Source organism: Genypterus blacodes, unplaced genomic scaffold, assembly GCF_046128005.1.
Source record: "Genypterus blacodes isolate CSIRO-AG114 ecotype Tasmania unplaced genomic scaffold, CSIRO-AGI_Gbla_v1 ptg000108l_1, whole genome shotgun sequence".
Classification (NCBI taxonomy): Eukaryota; Metazoa; Chordata; class Actinopteri; order Ophidiiformes; family Ophidiidae; genus Genypterus; species Genypterus blacodes.
Genome location: NW_027466912.1, coordinates 276,765 through 294,379, shown reverse-complemented (window position 1 = coordinate 294,379; position 17,615 = coordinate 276,765). Strand labels below are relative to the sequence as shown.

Sequence of the window (17,615 nt, the reverse complement as noted above, 5' to 3'; positions counted from 1 at the left end):
CTTGACTATACGACTTTACTCTGAATTATTTGACTAGCTAGAATGATGATGTCATAATTCCTGGACATAGATATCTCAAATGACATCACAGATATGGTTGAGATATCTGTAATTCAGCCACAATTGGATGGCTATTTATTCAAATCCCCAGACTGAAAAGGAGCAGTAACACTTCTTAAAATGTGATTATTATTTGTATCCGATGCTTATATGGCTTCCATCCTCAGCCATCCTCTTCTCCCTCCTGGTGTTTGTTTGTTTGACCAGTGGATGGCGTGCTAACGACAATAATACCTAGTTTCAAACGGCCGCTCTCGGCTTTCGTTGTCTCGTTGTCATGGTAACGTGGTAAGACGCGTCCCCCTTTCACTTCCAGCTGTCCACAACAAAATGGGTCATTATAATGATACCAATCTGATTTTTGTTTTTTGTATTTGTATCGGAAGTAACAAGCAGATTTGAAAAAAGGCCCTCATAATAAAACAAAAAATTAAATAATTACAAATTATAACGATAATAATATGTACTCATGTTGACATAACTTTTTTCCCCCACAACATCACACTTTTAGAGGGCCAGAGGACGCTACAGGATCTCGTTACGTGTGAGAGCTGATAATCCTCTCTGGAAGACGCCCCGCCGGGCTGGAGGCTGATCGCGTCGGTGTTTACACTGCAATGGCGAACAGACAACAGTTTGTTTTGTTGTGATTTGTTGTTTAATCGCGGAGTAAATGAGCAATCAGTTTCTTCTGAACCTCGTTTGGATCTGAACAACGTCGATTCGGGGAAGAGTCGTAGTGTTTCATTGAGCCCTGATCACTAGTGGAGTGAGTGATGTGCGAGGCTCGACATGAAACCTGTTGAACTTCTGATTAAATCGCTCAACGACCTCGCCACTGAACGCAATGACGCTCCGTTTGCGGCTGTGAGAGTCATGCACGAATCCTACGAGAAGGAGCGAGGGAAGCTTTTACAAAAGTGTCGAGAGGAGAGGAAGAGGATTATAAAGAGTGACAGGTGGTCAGGAGGAAGGGCAGCCTTAGGATTGGAAACTGGCAGCTCTGATTCTAAAGTGAAACAGAACCAGGAGTCTATTCAATATGTGGATCTATCTAAAGAGACATCTGTGAGCAGGTTGTCCTGTCCTGCTGCTATCAAAGACGTGGACAGGGGCACCATCTGCAACTGTAGCCTAGGAGACCTCAGACACTCCCCAGCCAATGAGATGAAACTAAAGAGGTTGACAGAGGATATCAAGAAGAAGATGAACGTCACCGTATCAGAGCGAGACCGCAAGATTGCAGCTCTCATGCTGGTGAAACACCAAGAGGAGCTGTCCCGCCTGAAGATGTCTCACCAGGAGGAGCGGGAGCGACGAGAAGCCCGCAAGAAGCAGGAGACACAGCAGGCTCGGGAGGAGCAAAACAGGAGGAAGAAGCTGAAGAAGAGCATGCAGCGCTGGAATGAGGAGTTGGAGGTCCGCAGGAGACTGAGACTGTGTCTGGAGGAGTTGCAAGCAGGAGTACGTGAGCGAGAGGTGCTGCTGCAGGAGGACCGCTGGAGGAGGGTGAGGAAGGAGATGGAGGAACGACACAGGGAGAAGATGAAGGCTGCACATAAAGAAGCAGAGGTGCGTAAACAGTCCCAAGAGAAGCTGTTGAGGGACAAGGAGGAGCTGGAGAAAAGGGAGCTAGAGATGGAGAGACGGGTTGCACTGGAGAGGGAGGAGAAAGCGAGGAGGAGCAGAGAGTCGCTGGAAAAAAAGGAGAGGAAGAAGGTGCAGGAGGACAATCATAGGCAGCAGCTTTGGCATGTTCTCCTCAAACAACAAGTGGAAGAGCAAGTGGAGGAGCAGCAGGTGCATATGAGGGGTGAACTTGACAAGAAGCTGCAGCAGTCCATGGAGAGGCGCGCTCAGGCTGAGGAGGAGCGGCTGAGGGAGCTGCAGGAGCGAGCGACCCGGGAGGAGAAGCAGATCCAGAGAGCACAGCTGAGGGCCAAGCTACAGAGCGTCCAGCAGCTCACATACAAACAGCTCCTGGTCCAGGAGAGCCAGAGACGCATGGAGAGAGCTGTCAAGCACGTGTCGGCCCAGCAGTGGGACAGAGCTCAACAAGCCAGAAGGACCAACAAAGACAGACAGCATAGCCACCAGAGGCTGAAAGACAGAGTGCAGAGAGAGGAGGAGGCAGCGAGGAAGGCCAGAGAAAGACATGTCACCATGAAGGAGTGCAGGAGGGAGAGGCTGCGTCAACAGAGAGAGGAGACACAGGAGGAAGCACACAGGGTGGCTCGTGCCTCCTTCCACATGAGGGAGCTTGTGAGACAGCAAACTCACACCCGCACCTTCGACGAGATGGCTCTGGAGGCCCAGCTGAGCGCCTCTATTAGCAACATGAAAGTATGAACAAACCCTAGAATGTGTTTCTGATTTGTGACATTAATGTGCGTGTGCTGGCAGGAGTGAGGACAGATTGAGTTAGTCGAGGGGTTTGGAGCTTGATGAGGCCACAGGAACAGACCAGAGATCACACAGTACATATGAATCATATCAAAGCTGATCTGACTGGTTTTCAAGGGACCAAACGTTTGTAAAACCCTTTATGTTTTCAGTTGTTTTGGTGGCTCCGTTACTTTTAGTTTATAGTGTTTGACAAAGTGCCCTCATACTGGACTTGCAGGAGTGTGAACAATCAACAAATTCACTCATTCAATTCTTTTAATTAGATTTATTAAATTGCACACACATTAGTCACATTAGTCTACACATCCATGACAGATTTGCCCGAAAATATATTCACCTTTGACAAAATTGTCTGATGAACCAGTTTTGACCTCTGCCAAATCACGTGTGCAGATATCACCATGACCCCACAGTGACCTCTAGTGGCAATATGTGATACCTGCAAGACACTGCGATAGGATTTGGACTATAAAGCACTGCGAGAGATCAAGTAATGAGAGTAAGAGCTCTGGAATGCTGAGCCTGGTCCAATGGGCTGATTTGAAAAATACTGGTTACATTTTGAGTCATCCAATGTTTGACTAGATATATTAGTGTCATAATTCACTTTATACATCATTCACCACAATGTGACTTGTATTGCACATAACACATGGGAGTTTGACTGAATTTCATAGCAGAATAGAGCACAAATGCACTGATTTAATATTTACAAAACCAGTAGACATCATCACATGCTTTGATTCTAGCACCTTGCAGTGAATTTAAATATATATTGAATTAAAGCACGAGTGGTTAGAGGACTGAATGTTCTGAGTTGGGAAGATGATAAGAGACAAGTTTCTACCCTGAGGTTTCAAGCCCAGCATGCAAAGCTGAATCATGGTCTGGGTGTGTGAGGGTGCTGAATGGCTGACATCAGTGTTTTGGATTGGATTTCCACAGCCATTAGTGTGCAGATAACAGTTACGTGGGAGTATTTATGGAGCTTAAAGTTAAGCCAGACTGCAACATTCTGCATGAGTTAGAAAGTGTTATTGGCCTCGAACTGATAATTTACAGCAGTGGTGATTATTAAGGTGGTTATTAAACTGCATGTGTCATTCTGCTGCTGTACCAGTTTTGTCTCAGTATCTTACAACACTAAATAGTTTGGAGCTTTGTGCTTCGATACAGAAAAACAACACCATAGGCCCTGCAGAATATTATTCAACCACCCTATATTTATGCTCACATGAAGTGCAAAATGTCAAAATCAAATTGATCTCAAGTGAAATCCTAGTTTGACAGATTATTGTATACATTTGGTGTGTGTGTGTGTACGGTATGATTAAATGATGAATTATGATTTTGGCGTGATTGTGTTGTTTATGTAATTATTGACAGTGTAGATATTTTGTTGAAACATTTATACACATATACTTGAAACAGCAGTATTTAGCATTATTACATTTCCAGATATGTAACATTTGAGTACGTTGGTTTCTTTGGAGTCTGTATTTTTTGTAACAATCAGATTCTCCGTGTTTGTATTGAATTTGGGATTGATCCGCTTCACAAAGCCTCAAAACCCAACAGAGTGTCAGAGAAGTTGTAACATAACACCAAGTGACACTGACAGGAAAGCTATTAAAAATAAATAAGCACAACTCGATCTACCTCTGCATTATAAAATGTCCGTGTGGGGGAAAATCAAAAGAAGGAGAATGTAAAATAGCTGTTTAAACCAACATACTGTATTATTCAATAAATAGACAGAGCTTCTGGGCTTTTCTGTGTGTTCTAAGTGACCTTTCACTGGTTTAGTTGTACATATTGACTTACAATCTAGAATGTAAGACAAATATTTGTACTTAACATCCTCTTTATTGCTCATCTTTGTTTGAGGTATCGCACATTGTTGAATTATTGATCCGTTTAGTAGCCAAATATACCAAGACGCTGAATAAGTACCGGCTTGAAACGTGACCTAGATCAGATGTCATCATTGTTCGGGGAAAATGGAAAGTCGATCCAGTGTTAGGAATTCACCAATGAGGGTTGCTATGCCTGCAACACTTCTGTTCCTTTGACAAAGCCTTTTGAATTCGGGTTTTTGGCAACAAATGACGCCCTTTTGTCAAGTTGGAAACCCAACCCACTGAGAACAACAACATATCAGCTATCTATCTCTAGTGAAGCATTGGCACAGAAGCTTGTTTCAAAAAAATGTTTTGGTGTGTTTGCCTTTCAGGTGTGGTGGTCATGCCAGCAACACTTCTCTACACTACACCTTTTGTTCTCTCTCAGTCATCATTCAGCCCTAGAGCTAGTAGAACAGGGAAGGTGATCCCCAGGATGAGGGTGAGGCTCTCCGTGAGCCCCAGATAACGGTGCTGGATGTTCTCAGGTCCAGGTTGCTGAAGGTGGGGGGGAGGAGGAGAAGGAAGCTGGTGCCCTCTGCCGCTGCTTATCTCGGGGAGAACGTGCACTGTGGCCACATAGAGGAAGGTCCCGGCAGAGAAGAGCATTCCCACACCTGTTGCAGTGAGCTGATTGTGAGGCGAACCAGACTGCAGATGCACACATATTCCAAAATCAACAAACGAGTCAAACAACGGTATGACTGCATATTGTCACAAGGGTCGAATGACAAGATCAAAGTACGCTTCTTACCGTGTCTAATACGAAGTACGTGGCGATGGCGAATATAGGAGCCGCGGCTGAAAAGGCCAGTAAATGTCCCTGTATGTGCTTCTTCTCTAGACCTGCGTGCATCAGAAAGCAGACCAAACCAAATGCTGCAGGAGCCTAAAGAGGACCAAAAGTGGGTTAGATTTCAATTCAAAGTTCTGTTATTTCATTTGCGATTTGCAAGATATATCACTGTGATTGCCGACCTTGTGTAGAATCACAGCCAGAAACACTATGAGTTGCACCGTCACTTGAGAAGTTGCCACAGCTGCACCCAGGGCAAATCCATCAGCTATGACCAAAACACACACTTTGTTACTGCTCATGTTTTCCTCATGAACAGCATGAGCAGCATATGATTTTTCTACAACAAAGTCTGTTCTATACACTCAGAAAAACATGAAAGACCCAGAGACTAAAGTGATCACATGGTGAATCACATGAGGTCATTCCAGAACAGTTCACTCCTTAGTTGGGAACTTTCCAAGCTTGTGATATGACTATAGGACACTCAACATCCTGGAACTAGAATCGACCCAATCTAACAGTTTGTTTACTCTGCGCAAACACAAGTCAGACACTAAAGAGGTGCAGGTTTCATCATACCTGCAGCATGAATAACCAGTCCCAGAGTGGCTGTGATGCTGATGCTGTTAGGCAAACCAAACCGGGGGTCTGCAATCAGAAAGTGCACACATGATGATGATGATGATGGACAAAGCTATAAAGCAGGTAAGAATAAAGCAGACACGGCCATTACGACGACTTGCCAAGCATGGAACAGTAGCTTCCGATCTGATCCACCACAAACATGAAGGTGAACCCGACGCTGAGGGATAAGCCGATGAAGAAACGGGCTGGAATGCCTTTATCTGTGGAGGTTACATTCTTCTCAGTAGTATTCAGATTAAATGGTTCATCACAGCAGGATGGCGCTGCAATAAAAAAAAAAAGATGAAGAAGAGGGTTTGATCAGAATGACATCAAAGACAACACGACAAAGCAGATTACTTTCATCTGGACATGAGAAAGAGAGAACACAGGTGGACATCTGGTGGGTTACATGGATACTACATAGAAAAACACCATCTAAACCCTGATAAAAGGTTAGAATGTTTTCATAATCTTCCAAAAACAAATAGATAAAAGCAAAAACAGTGATAAGGAACATCGGGATCCGGTTTGTGTTTGTATTTGTTGTATAAACAATGGTGTAACCCAAAGCCTCCTCACCTCTCCATGCCTCTTCCAGTAAATCCACTCCCTCGGGGATGATGATGGCCAGTGCTGTCCCACAAAGGAGTCCTGCCCCAAGGATGGTGACAAACTGGAGGCTCTTCTATAGCGCGCACACACACACAGACACGGACACACACACAGACACACACACGCAAGCACGTTTACAGTTCAAATTAACATATTTTCATGTCAACAAGCAAAACATGTGGCATTCAAGATGATTCACGTACGCAAAACACTCGCAACATTATTCAGCAGTTTACAACACTGTAATATCTGAGTCTAGTCAGTCAATACGTGGCAGACCGGTTAAAAAAAATGATCAAATGAAGTTACAACTTTAGTTTGATATAATTTGATGAGTCAACGCCGTTACATTTGAATTCTGAGCGAGATAGAACATTACGGTTTTTTCTGTTGTCGATACTTTAAGAGTAAATTGAGAGCAAGTCAATGCAACACGTACCTCATTCAGTCTGAACAGAAGTGGGATGAATCCCAGCACGAAACAACCCACAAACATTGCCACCGACATAATAGTGACACATAGGCCCCCGTCCATGACGACTTCTGGGTTTTAACGACAACAGTAACTCGGTGTGGCGGCTACTGTTCCATTACATTTTAGAGCCGCTACATCAGAGAAAAGTGGGTGGCGTTCACATGGTGCCGATGTGCTGTTTGAACTGGAGCTCAGAGCTTAAGAGCCACTCCGAGTTTCCACGTCGTACCCCGTCTCCTTCCCTTTTCTCTCTCCCATATTTGCTCCCAAGCACCACCCAGTGTTAAACTGTAAGAACTGCATACCCTGGGAGAATTGTGTACGCGAACGAGAAACGTGCATTAATTATTGAAAAAATAAATATCTACTACTATATTATACTAAACTGATAAAAGATCTGATAGGGACGCATGAAGAGAAATAAAGTCAATGTCAAACTTAAAATTTGGATTTTAGCTTCAGTCTCTTTTCTTACTTCCTATCTCCCTCTAACTAACTTACTATCTATGTGTGTGTGTGTGTGTGTGTGTGTGCGCGTGTGTGTGTGTGCGCGCGCGCGCAAGTGTGCAAAATAATAGGAATTCATTATGCTTTCGCGATGCAGTCCTCTACTATGTAATTGTAAACTAGACGATATGTCAAGTTAAGTGTACGGTCTCAGATCCCAGCTTAACTTGTTTACGTTGGACTCCAGTAATAAATTCAGAGTGAAAAATAAAAATCAGTTATTTAGCTATTTGAAAACGTCTCCTGAGTGTGTGCCCGGCAGCTGTGTGTGTTACTGGCGATTGAGTACACTAGAGCGGACCCTCCCTCGAAGCCAAATGTTTTTATCTGGACCCCAAAACGTCTAATGATAAAAGGACTATTGCGACTCAGATAAGAGTTTTGGACAGGCAGTGACAAGGCAGCTCATCAGAGCTGCATGGGTCCTTCGATGCTGCTTTTTTGACCAATCACATGAGCGCAAACAGGAAACACAAAATCAAAGACTGGAGGAATTACGGAGACAAAGCTGCTAGTGAGGGGCGATACCAGATTTTTTGATCCGATACGATACCGATTACCTTTTTGGCAATTTTTTTCGATACCGATACCGATTACATTGGGTGATTATTTTTATTTTTAATAAAACACATGACAACTACTGGCAGTTTAACAACTTGAATGTGTATTTTTCCACAACATATGAGTCATAACAAATGACATTACTTTATTTTTACACAATGTAACCAAAACAGTTTAATTGCTACCATTAAGGGACAAAGATATCCTCTTCGAAAACCATAATAATAATATTTTTAATATATCTTGATCAACTTCAGTCCTGATGATGACAGTTAGAATATATGCAATCAAATATTTGGTATTTAATATCAAAACTGAAGTTGATTAAAATATTAAAATATAAAAAAGTAGGTTACACAGTGTAAAAATAGAGAAATATGTGATTTGTGCTTGAAACATCACATGTAGTACTCTTGTTGTGTCGTGTCGTGAGCCTCGGGGTGCGCAAAGTGCGTAAAGTGGGTCCACACACCGCACTTCTTTTTCGCTGGTGCAAGTACATTGCTGTTACACTTTCTCCGTTCTCCGTGGAGTGGTCACCTGACATGAATCGATCAGTTAAATTTTACGCTACTAGGAGGGGGGGGTGCAGCACAGAAGCCTGTATGTATTAACATTACCCTAAAAGATGTGGAAGTAACACATGCACGTTTTTCATTTATTAATTAGTATCGTTACTTTATGAAAGTCATCGATACTCAATCAATAATCATGTGAGTATCGATAATACTTTCTCAGTGCATCTATACAAAAAAGTAGGTTTACATATATTTTTATACGCTACACCAGCCCACAATTCTAATCTTGCATAAATTAATGTGGTTATGTGACAATAAGGATTAATGCAAATGTATTTGTAGGTATCTGAAGTGAGTACTTATTTTAAAATCATAGTTTGTAGCTTTGCCTCGCTCTGTTGAATAGTAGCTTCACGGATGTAGTGGGGGAGTCAACAAGTTACAAGCAACCTAAGAAGCTAACGCTATTTTCATGTTAAATTGTTATTTAAGACAATGACTGACATACCTCTACCCTGGGCCCGTTTTTCCTCCTCCTCCTTTCGTCGCTTTCTAAGAGCACCCGAGGGCTTTGACCTTTTCATTATGAAAGATTTAGGCCGCAGCATCAAGCCGGACGCATATTTGTCCTCCTTTTTCAGGCGCTACTCACACAGCAAAAAGACTCCACGGATTCGCCGCGGAGGTATCGCGGCTTCCGAAGCGGACCCGCGAAACGGACCCGTATCGGCGTCCACTTGCCCGCAATGTCGGATCCGCTGATTGGCTAAGAGCGGTGTCAGATAAATATCCGCTATATCATTGGTTAAAAACGTAAACAAGGCTCCGCAAGTGTGTGTCAATTTCACTTATTACTGCACAGAGGTGTTCAAGAAGTTCATTGGAAACAAAAAAGACTCTTGGATGCAGCCAGGAAAGAACAGAAGTATTGCAAATAGACAATCAACTATTTTGGTGAGTACACTAGTCTTATGATTTCACTGAGGGGCTACATGAAATATTCATATTTATTGGGTTGAAAACAATACAGATTTTTGAAGGTTGATAACAGTATTCTTGCTATGTTGTTATTTTTACCAGTCCCTGCAGGATATAAACAGGCCGAGGGGCAGTGGGGGCTTGGAAGCCATGATGACAGAGGTGCTGTTGTCTCCTGAGCTGCTACATGTGAAGAGACCAAAATACTGACACACACACACACACACACACACACACACACAGATGAAGACACTGAAGACAAGTCCCCAAATGACTGAAGCACTTTAGAAATGCTTTTTGAGCAGTTGAATGTAAATGTTGTTTTCCCCTCCAATCTCCTTTGTTGTTAACATAAAAGGTTATTTATGCTTTTCAAAAAAGCATTTATTTATTATTATATATGTTACCTGTTATTTGTTTTTTACATTTGAGTCCACACATGTTATGCTTTGTGGCACAAAAGATTCATCTCAGTGGTTATTTTTTGAACACCACAATGTATTGAATAAATTCCAATACTATGAACAGACACTTTTTGACTTTTCATTAATATTTTTTCCTATTCAGCTACACAAACATCTTCAAACCACACAACATTGTATTGTAAATGAGAGTATACCAGAGTCCTATGTACACCATGGTAATTTATTGATATGCCGCATAATGTCCTCTTTTTGGTGTTATGGAAATGGTCACCCTACCAGCAACCCGGAACCAGTTTTGCGCGTGCGGGCGCCGGAAACGTCCGTTGCCGGCACGCTTGCCGCTCAAAATCACGGACAACACGTTTTTGCCTTTAGAGTATTTCCGGCCACCGGGAGCACTGTCCGACATAACCAGTGGGTCTAGTGCCCCCTGTAACCCCCCCTGAAACCTCTGGTTACAGAGAGACCAACCCCCCCTGAAACCTCTGGTTACAGAGAGGTTACAGGGGGTCGATATTGAACCCGGAACCAGTTTTGCGCGGGCGCCGGGAACGTCCGTTGCCGGCTAAAATCACGGACATCACGTTTTTGCTTTTAGGCATGTATCAGAACACACCTGGGTTTAGCTCTGATTATGTAGTGAAGTTGTGCTTCATAAAGTCATCTTATTCTAGTTGTAGACGCACAATGCAGCCAGGCCGCTACCCCTCCCCCCACCTTTCACTGTAAACAGCGGGTCAGGTTCAGGGCGACAGGTCATCATCTCACACTCACAGATTCAGACCAGAAGTCAAAATAATTATTAACATATTTAAATGTACTTTATGTGGATTGCAGTTTGGCGTCCTGCCCACTAGATGGCGCCCCGGGCGACCGCCCGATTCGCCCATGCCCAGGGCCGGGCCTGCATTACATTACATTACATTACATTACATTACAGTCATTTAGCAGACGCTTTTATCCAACTTCCAATAAGTGCGTTCAACATAGGTAGGCAAAAGAACTTCATGTCACAAGAAATCGTTAGTGCCCCCCAATCACCGTTTACCTGTGACTCTCCCTTAAGGACTTCATGAATAATTACCTCCAGTGCCCTCAGGTGCGCAAGTGGAGCAGCAACAACAATTATACTCACACAGCTTACCACACGCACACACACGCACACATCATATAGCACACATCAAATTGGCTACAACAGATGTGACTTTACTCAACTTGATGTTTGAAGGCCGCCCATATGAACAACCACAATAAACAATTAAAACCTGTTGTCCATGTTGCTCACAGTGGTGGACCAACATGAGAATTCACAAGTTTACTGTGAACATATATCAAATATGAATAAAATGAACGTTATACTGTCTCTGTCAATGTCAATGGAAAGTGAGGTGGGCAAGTGCGGTCTCCAAGCAACAGGACGCCTTCACTGACCTGCACTGCGACAACACGAGTCGGCGCTGCAGATACAGGTAAGCTTTGAAAACAGCAATATTCAACACGTAATATCTCACAGACTAACAGCCTGACACGTAGGTTTGAGTCTGTAGCCTGGTTCGTATTTGTCCTGAGCTATTTAGTAGAAACAATACGTAGCGGACGAGCTTCTTAGCTACTAGCTAATGATGTATTTAGGTACCATCGGGAATAACGCTTAACTGACTTAACTGGCTGAACGTGAACAATAAAACACACTCATGTTTCAGGCAAAAAACGTGATGTGTCGTAATAACTGTTAACTATAACCATGAACTATAAATGATTTTCCATCTCAGCGTAACGATAGAACACACCATGTTGGTGTTCGGGCTTTCCGAGTAGACTTGAAGGCAACATAACATGTCCTGCAAAGTTAGCTAGTGCTAAACCCGCATCATCATCAGCATCATCAGCATCAGCATCCTTCTGCGATGCTATAACAGAGACTACAGCTGAGTCTTTACCGCACTGGACACCGAGGGGAAGGCCAGATAAGTATGTGGACCACTGCATGTCTTTACTTCCGTGTGTATTAGATGTGGATTTTGGCGAACATGCTGGCTCCATTTGTCCTGAACGCATCTCGTGTTGGTGCAGCAGGCTGGTGAAGGACAGGAGGACTCGGCCTACAGCCACCACACACACTGAACTGATGTCATATCAGCTGTATATGCACGAATAACTGCACAAATTATTCCCCAGCACTCGTTGTCTGGAGGGTTTGAATGCAAAAAGGCACACAAATATTAATTTTCAAAGTTAGTTTCTTGGTGATTTCAGTCACTATTTCTAAATATCTTCAATAAAAGTAATTAATATAACATTTAAATTTCATCATTCACATCAGTCTTACAGGGGTTGTCCTGTTTCCTAAAGCACATTAAATCTTTGTTATGACCGCCAGTAGTTTGAATTCAGTGATCGAATATCATGTAATACTTTGACCTCCAGTCAATGATAATATCTTTTTAACATCTAAATCCTTATGATTTGTATTACTCTCTGACGTTACCACAGACTGTTGACAGTATGAATAAAATGGAACATTGTGTGTGAGCAGGATTGAATGATATTAAGAAACAGTAATGTGGACATTTCTCTCTTTCCGTCTTTGCAGAAATGAGTCGCTTCTGCTCGGACAACAACAACTTTCCCTATGACAACAATGTCTTAGTCTTGGACATGGTCCTGAGTTCTCTGTGGGGAGTCCCTCAGCCAATAAACTGGGACAACGTAGCCAAGCTTGTCCCCGGATTCACTCCTAAGGAGGTAACTGGGATGCAGAAGTGCTTCCTATCCACGATTCAGTCCAAACTTCATAAACTTGATGAGTAACAACAGCTTTTGTGGTGTTGATGTGACTCCTCGCAGTGTGCACAGCGGTTTGAGGAGATGAAGAGCACGGGAGGTCTTACTCATGTTGACAACCAGTGTAACGCTCTCACAGAGGAAAGCACCTCCTCGCCCTCAGACGGCCTGTCCACAATGATGGACGCGGGCGAGGTGGCGGAGACAGGAAGCACAGAGAGCGCCTGCAAAGACACAGGTACAGATACAGATGTGGATGTAGCAGAAATCATGGATCCTGTCGTTAATCTCATTAATGTTTCCAATCATCAGACTTCAGTATGTTTGAGGTGTTTCCTGCTGGTGTTTGTAGGTCTCAAATCCACACCCTCAGCAAAGATCAGCACTGTGGAGAAGAAAGAGAAAAGAGTCTCAATAGACGAAGACGGCAAGACCCAGAAGCCAAGAGAGTAAGTCTGCATACACACGTTTAAAGCTACAGTGTACGTATTTATCTTAAAATGACTTTCTTCCTCACACAGTCCCAACATGGTGATCCACGTGTGCGACGAGACCAAAAACCTGAAGCAGGACTTCACGTGTCCCAGAGATCTTCTCGTCAAAGAGATGCGTTACTTCGCCGAGTATCTCTCCGTGGACGCCCAGCGTTGGGAGGAGGTGGACATCTCCGTCCACTGCGACGTTCAGATCTTCGACTGGCTTATGAACTACGTCAGGAGGAACTCGGCGGGAGAAGGCGTCAGGGACAAACCCCGACTCGGTAACACGCTGCAGGAAACCGCACGTCATCACTCCATGAACACACACACACACACACCAATACACATGCCGGTGCTTGAGCTGTCATCTGTGTGTGCGTGTATGTGTGTGTGCGCGCGTTTGGTGGGTCGCTGGCTGTGTGTTGTGTGTTTTTATGTGGTTGTTTGTGGGTCGTGGGGGAGTTGGCTTGGTTGGTCACGTGGTGTTTGTCGGTTACAGAGCCCAGCAATGTCATCTCAATCCTGATCTCCTCCGAGTTCTTGAAGATGGATACGTTAGTAAGTGTTGTGACGTGTGGCGCTGGGTTGGTTGTGGTTGGTTGTGGTCAGAATCCTGTTTTTTACCTCTAAAGAATTATCCTGCATGTGCTGATTGAGTAGTTTGGAGTTAATATGATAACCACTGCTGTATTTAATATGGATGTTTAGGTTCTCAATCCTGTGTTGTGGACTCCCAGGAGCAGGATTGAGAACTTTGTAGGTGATATGATCGTGCTGGTATGGTACAGTAGTGCGTGTCTGTGTCCGTCCCCGTCCCTCAGGTGGACGAGTGCATCCAGTACTGCCACAAACACATGAGCGCCATCGTGTCCACGCCCTGCAACATGAACTGCATCAACAGCAACCTGGCAACGCGCATCGCAGAGCTCTTCAGCCACAACGAGGCCGACGACATCAGGGACAAAAAGGACAAGTTTAAAAGGTGAGAGAGTGGACATGCAGGAGGAGGAGGAGGAGGAGGAGGAGGAGGAGGAGGGAGAGCGCGTCTGTTTGATCGTTTTAATGTCTTTTCGCCACAACAGCAAATTATTCCAGAAGAAAATCGAGCGTCTCTTCGACCCAAACTACCAGAGCAGAGACTCACCAGGGGACGCCTCCAGTCTCTACAGGTGAGTTCAGGTGTAAACAGGCATGACTGAGAAGGGGGCAAGATCCGGTTTGAGACTAAGTGTGTGTCCTGCTGGTTTCCAGGTGTGGACTCTGCCTGAAGCTGCTGACCAAAGACACAGAGAGGAAGATTTCTTGCGTTCCGGGGAAAATCAACGTGGATGCCCGAGGAGAGATCATCTACACACACATTAGGTACTATGAACTCAGTCAGGTCCTCGTCTTGGTTTTTACAGATGCAGGTTTTTGTTTAATAATGTGTGTGTGTGTGTGTGTGTGTGTGTGTGTGTCCAGACAGAAGACCTGGGATGTGCATGAATACCTCGCTGGTCTTTATGAGGAACTCCAGTCCTGGGTCCTGGTCTACTGGAGGATTTGGGGAACAATAAATTACCTCACATGCTCTCGTTGCCAACAGGTTAGAGTGTGTGTGTGTATGCCATGGATGAAGATGAGGAAATTAAGAAACATCTGTGTGTGATGGAGAAAAAGAGTGCAATATTCTATTATAACAGAATGTCAGATGTGTTTGTGTACGTGTGTGTATATACTAAAGTGTGTGTGTGTGTCTACTGCAGGTGTTTGTGTGTGTGGAGCTGACCCACTGTAAGTACCACCCAGACAGTGTGTTGTATCCTGGAATGAATGCAGAGAAAGGCTGGCATGGAGCAGGGATGTATCCATGCTGCAACCAGAGGGTTCTGCGCTTTGACCCCGCAAGCATCCCCAACGTATGACACACACACACAAGCACACAGAGAATATAACATGGAAAGTGAACCGTGACCATTTTTGTTGTGTGTTTCTGTGTTCAGGGCTGTAAGATGAGAGACCACATAGTGAGCGTTCCTGATGAAGAGACCTGTGACCCGATGACCTCATCACAGACCAGAGTCCTGAACGACCTCCTGCTGCACAGAGACGCAGTGTGTGTCCCTAACACACAACCACTAGGGTGAGTTTGTGTGTGTGTGCATGTCCTGGCAATGCATACGTGTTGGCCTCTTGTTAATTAAATGTTCTGGTGCAGTGTGTGTGTGTGTGTGTGTGTGTATGTGTCTTGGCAGCGCATAGGTGTTGGCCACTTGTTAATTAAATGTTCTGGTGTGTGTGTGTGTCAGTGGTGAGGACTCTCCCTCCAGTTCAAGTGAAAAGGTTCAGGACTGTGATGTTCTCTTGGAACCAACCCTGCTCGGACCCCTGAGAGGAGATGGCAGCTCTGTGAGTCTGTCTGTCTGTCTGTCTGTCTGTCTGTCTGTCTCTCTCTATCCCTCGCCTCTGTCTATGTCTTTTGCTTTTGTTAACCCTCTTTGTTTACAAATTGTAACTCCCCCAACTTTCTGTTTTTGGATAGTTTTCCCTTTTGAAAAACTGGAGTCTGCAACTGGTAGGAGTTTTCCCTCATTTCCTGTTTATGTGTTGATATTTTTTTATTTTATTATTATTATCACTCTGATTATGTTTATCATGTGGGTGTCTCACAAATAAATACACTCAAATGCTTTAAATGGTGACAAAAGACTCCAGAGCGGTTTGTAAGTTCACTGCTGACGAGCCGTTGTGTGTGACATGTGTGACCTCAGAGGCAGCAGACTCTCCTGTCAGAGGATGAGGAGTACACCACGGGGTCAGAGGTCACTGAAGATGAGGTCGGGGACGAGGAGGAGCTGTCCAAGAAACAAGGTGGAATATCTGTGATCACACCTGGGGAAATAGTCATCATTAAGAGCTTAGTTTTAGTTTCATAATAATGTGGAACACAGAGTGCAATGTAATGTAAGGTGTAGTTGCGGTCATTGGTCAGCAGGTGGCATCAGCGCAACGACTACATTATATTGATGTTTTTCTGCTTCCAGCTGCTAAAAAGGCCAAAAAGGCCAGCAGACCCCTGAAAAGACAAGTGTCCTCTCCAAACTTCCAACGCAAAGAAAAACCAGAAAAGGTGAAATTATACATGTTTAGTATAATAAAGTAATGTACATATATATACTGTATATTCGATTGACAAGTTTCTAAATGCAGGTTGTATATAGTTATGCAATTAGTTAAAATAGTGGCCACTTCTGCTTTTATACTTATACTATACTTAAGTGTCTTCAGTACTAAATGTGTTTGTATCTGTTTGTATCCTTTCTTACAGGTGCAGTCGAGGGATAACACACCTTTCACGTGAGTTAGTCTTCATATCTTCACATCATTGAGAATATCCGACGATGTGATAATTGACGGAGGCGTTTGTGTTTGGCAGAGTAAGCATTCAGAAGAGTAAGTGGGACAGCACTCGCTCCATGAGGTACAACCAGGACGCTCAGAGAGAAGAAGGTACAGGAGGATCCTACAATACTGGCAGTTAAAGTCTCAGAAACACGTTCACAAAGTTGACATCAGGCTTCTTCTGCTTTCAGATCAGCGTCGCATGGTGGAAATCATCGGGTACTTGACCAAGAAGAGATTCGGCGACCAGGACCAGAGCAAAACTAAAGATACTAAAGAGGTATAGGCATCTATGTGACATATCTAGGATTTGTCAGCATTCACCTACAGACTTAAAAACTGATGCATGGGATCAGGGTTTGTTTTACACAGATTTATAGTCTGAATTCACATTGATGTTTGTTGGCCCTTATTATTCCTGCTGTGGTCGTTTTTGCAGCTGCCTGATGTCAGATTGTGTTTCAGTTCTTTCCTGTGTGTGTTATTGCAGCCTGCAGGGGGCATCTACTCCAGACTGGAGGCCCAGTTTAAGAGCGCCTGTCAGACCAGACAGAGTTCAGAGAAGACGCCCAGGTGCTCTCACACAGACACACACAAGAACACATCGACACACACACACTCGTACTCTCCAAAGTTGACCACCTTCTTCTCTTCTCGCCCCGTAGACCGAAAATCCGCTACGCTCAGATACGGACAACGTAAGATTGGATGAGGATAGAAAACGGAGCTGGAGATTGGCGGATGAGCTGGAAAAGCATGGAAGAGGAGAATGCAGAGTTAAGAGCTAAGACCCGCCCGCATGTGAGCGCTTCGTACTGCAAACTGACTTCACACTGGCAGCTTGGCTCCATCGCTTCCTGTGCCATCACTCGGGATGAATACCCTCCTCATCCTCACCGCGAGCCCCGTTTAGTCCCATTTGCTCCACTCTTAGCTTATCTCACGTGACTACATATGGGATCACCCACCTCCCACTGCCTCCACCATCACTCTGTTACAAGTAGAAGTCAGGCTTGTGCTCTTTCCTGTGGCTGACAACTAATAGCAATCTTATAGGAACACAGCTTGTATTCATTCACGGCTGAGATCAGACTTTTGTCAG

General features: G+C 44.2%; 3 protein-coding genes across 3 annotated transcripts; 2 read left to right on the top strand and 1 right to left on the bottom strand.

The window, feature by feature from the left end:
• The first annotated feature begins 661 nt into the window (after positions 1-661).
• LOC143008971 (uncharacterized) lies at positions 662-2,550 on the top strand. Its single transcript, XM_076160962.1, has one exon. It carries the CDS (start codon positions 853-855, stop codon positions 2,407-2,409), a length of 1,557 nt encoding a protein of 518 aa, XP_076017077.1. The 5' UTR covers positions 662-852; the 3' UTR covers positions 2,410-2,550.
• A 585-nt stretch (positions 2,551-3,135) lies between these two features.
• Positions 3,136-7,137, bottom strand: LOC143008960 (zinc transporter ZIP9). The gene is made up of 7 exons (XM_076160950.1): positions 6,845-7,137; positions 6,373-6,478; positions 5,910-6,074; positions 5,746-5,814; positions 5,346-5,431; positions 5,122-5,256; positions 3,136-5,018 (listed from the first exon to the last, which is right to left on the bottom strand). Exons 1-7 carry the CDS (start codon positions 6,938-6,940, stop codon positions 4,752-4,754), a joined length of 924 nt encoding a protein of 307 aa, XP_076017065.1. The 5' UTR covers positions 6,941-7,137; the 3' UTR covers positions 3,136-4,751.
• A 5,327-nt stretch (positions 7,138-12,464) lies between these two features.
• Positions 12,465-17,225, top strand: sanbr (SANT and BTB domain regulator of CSR). Its single transcript, XM_076160926.1, has 20 exons — positions 12,465-12,614; positions 12,717-12,891; positions 13,006-13,102; positions 13,175-13,413; positions 13,632-13,690; positions 13,954-14,114; positions 14,215-14,301; positions 14,384-14,494; positions 14,594-14,717; positions 14,878-15,030; positions 15,115-15,254; positions 15,421-15,520; positions 15,654-15,686; positions 15,883-15,982; positions 16,156-16,241; positions 16,440-16,468; positions 16,548-16,621; positions 16,705-16,793; positions 17,011-17,086; positions 17,179-17,225. The coding sequence occupies exons 1-20, from the start codon at positions 12,465-12,467 to the stop codon at positions 17,223-17,225; spliced, it is 2,130 nt and encodes a 709-aa protein (XP_076017041.1).
• Positions 17,226-17,615: the final 390 nt, after the last annotated feature.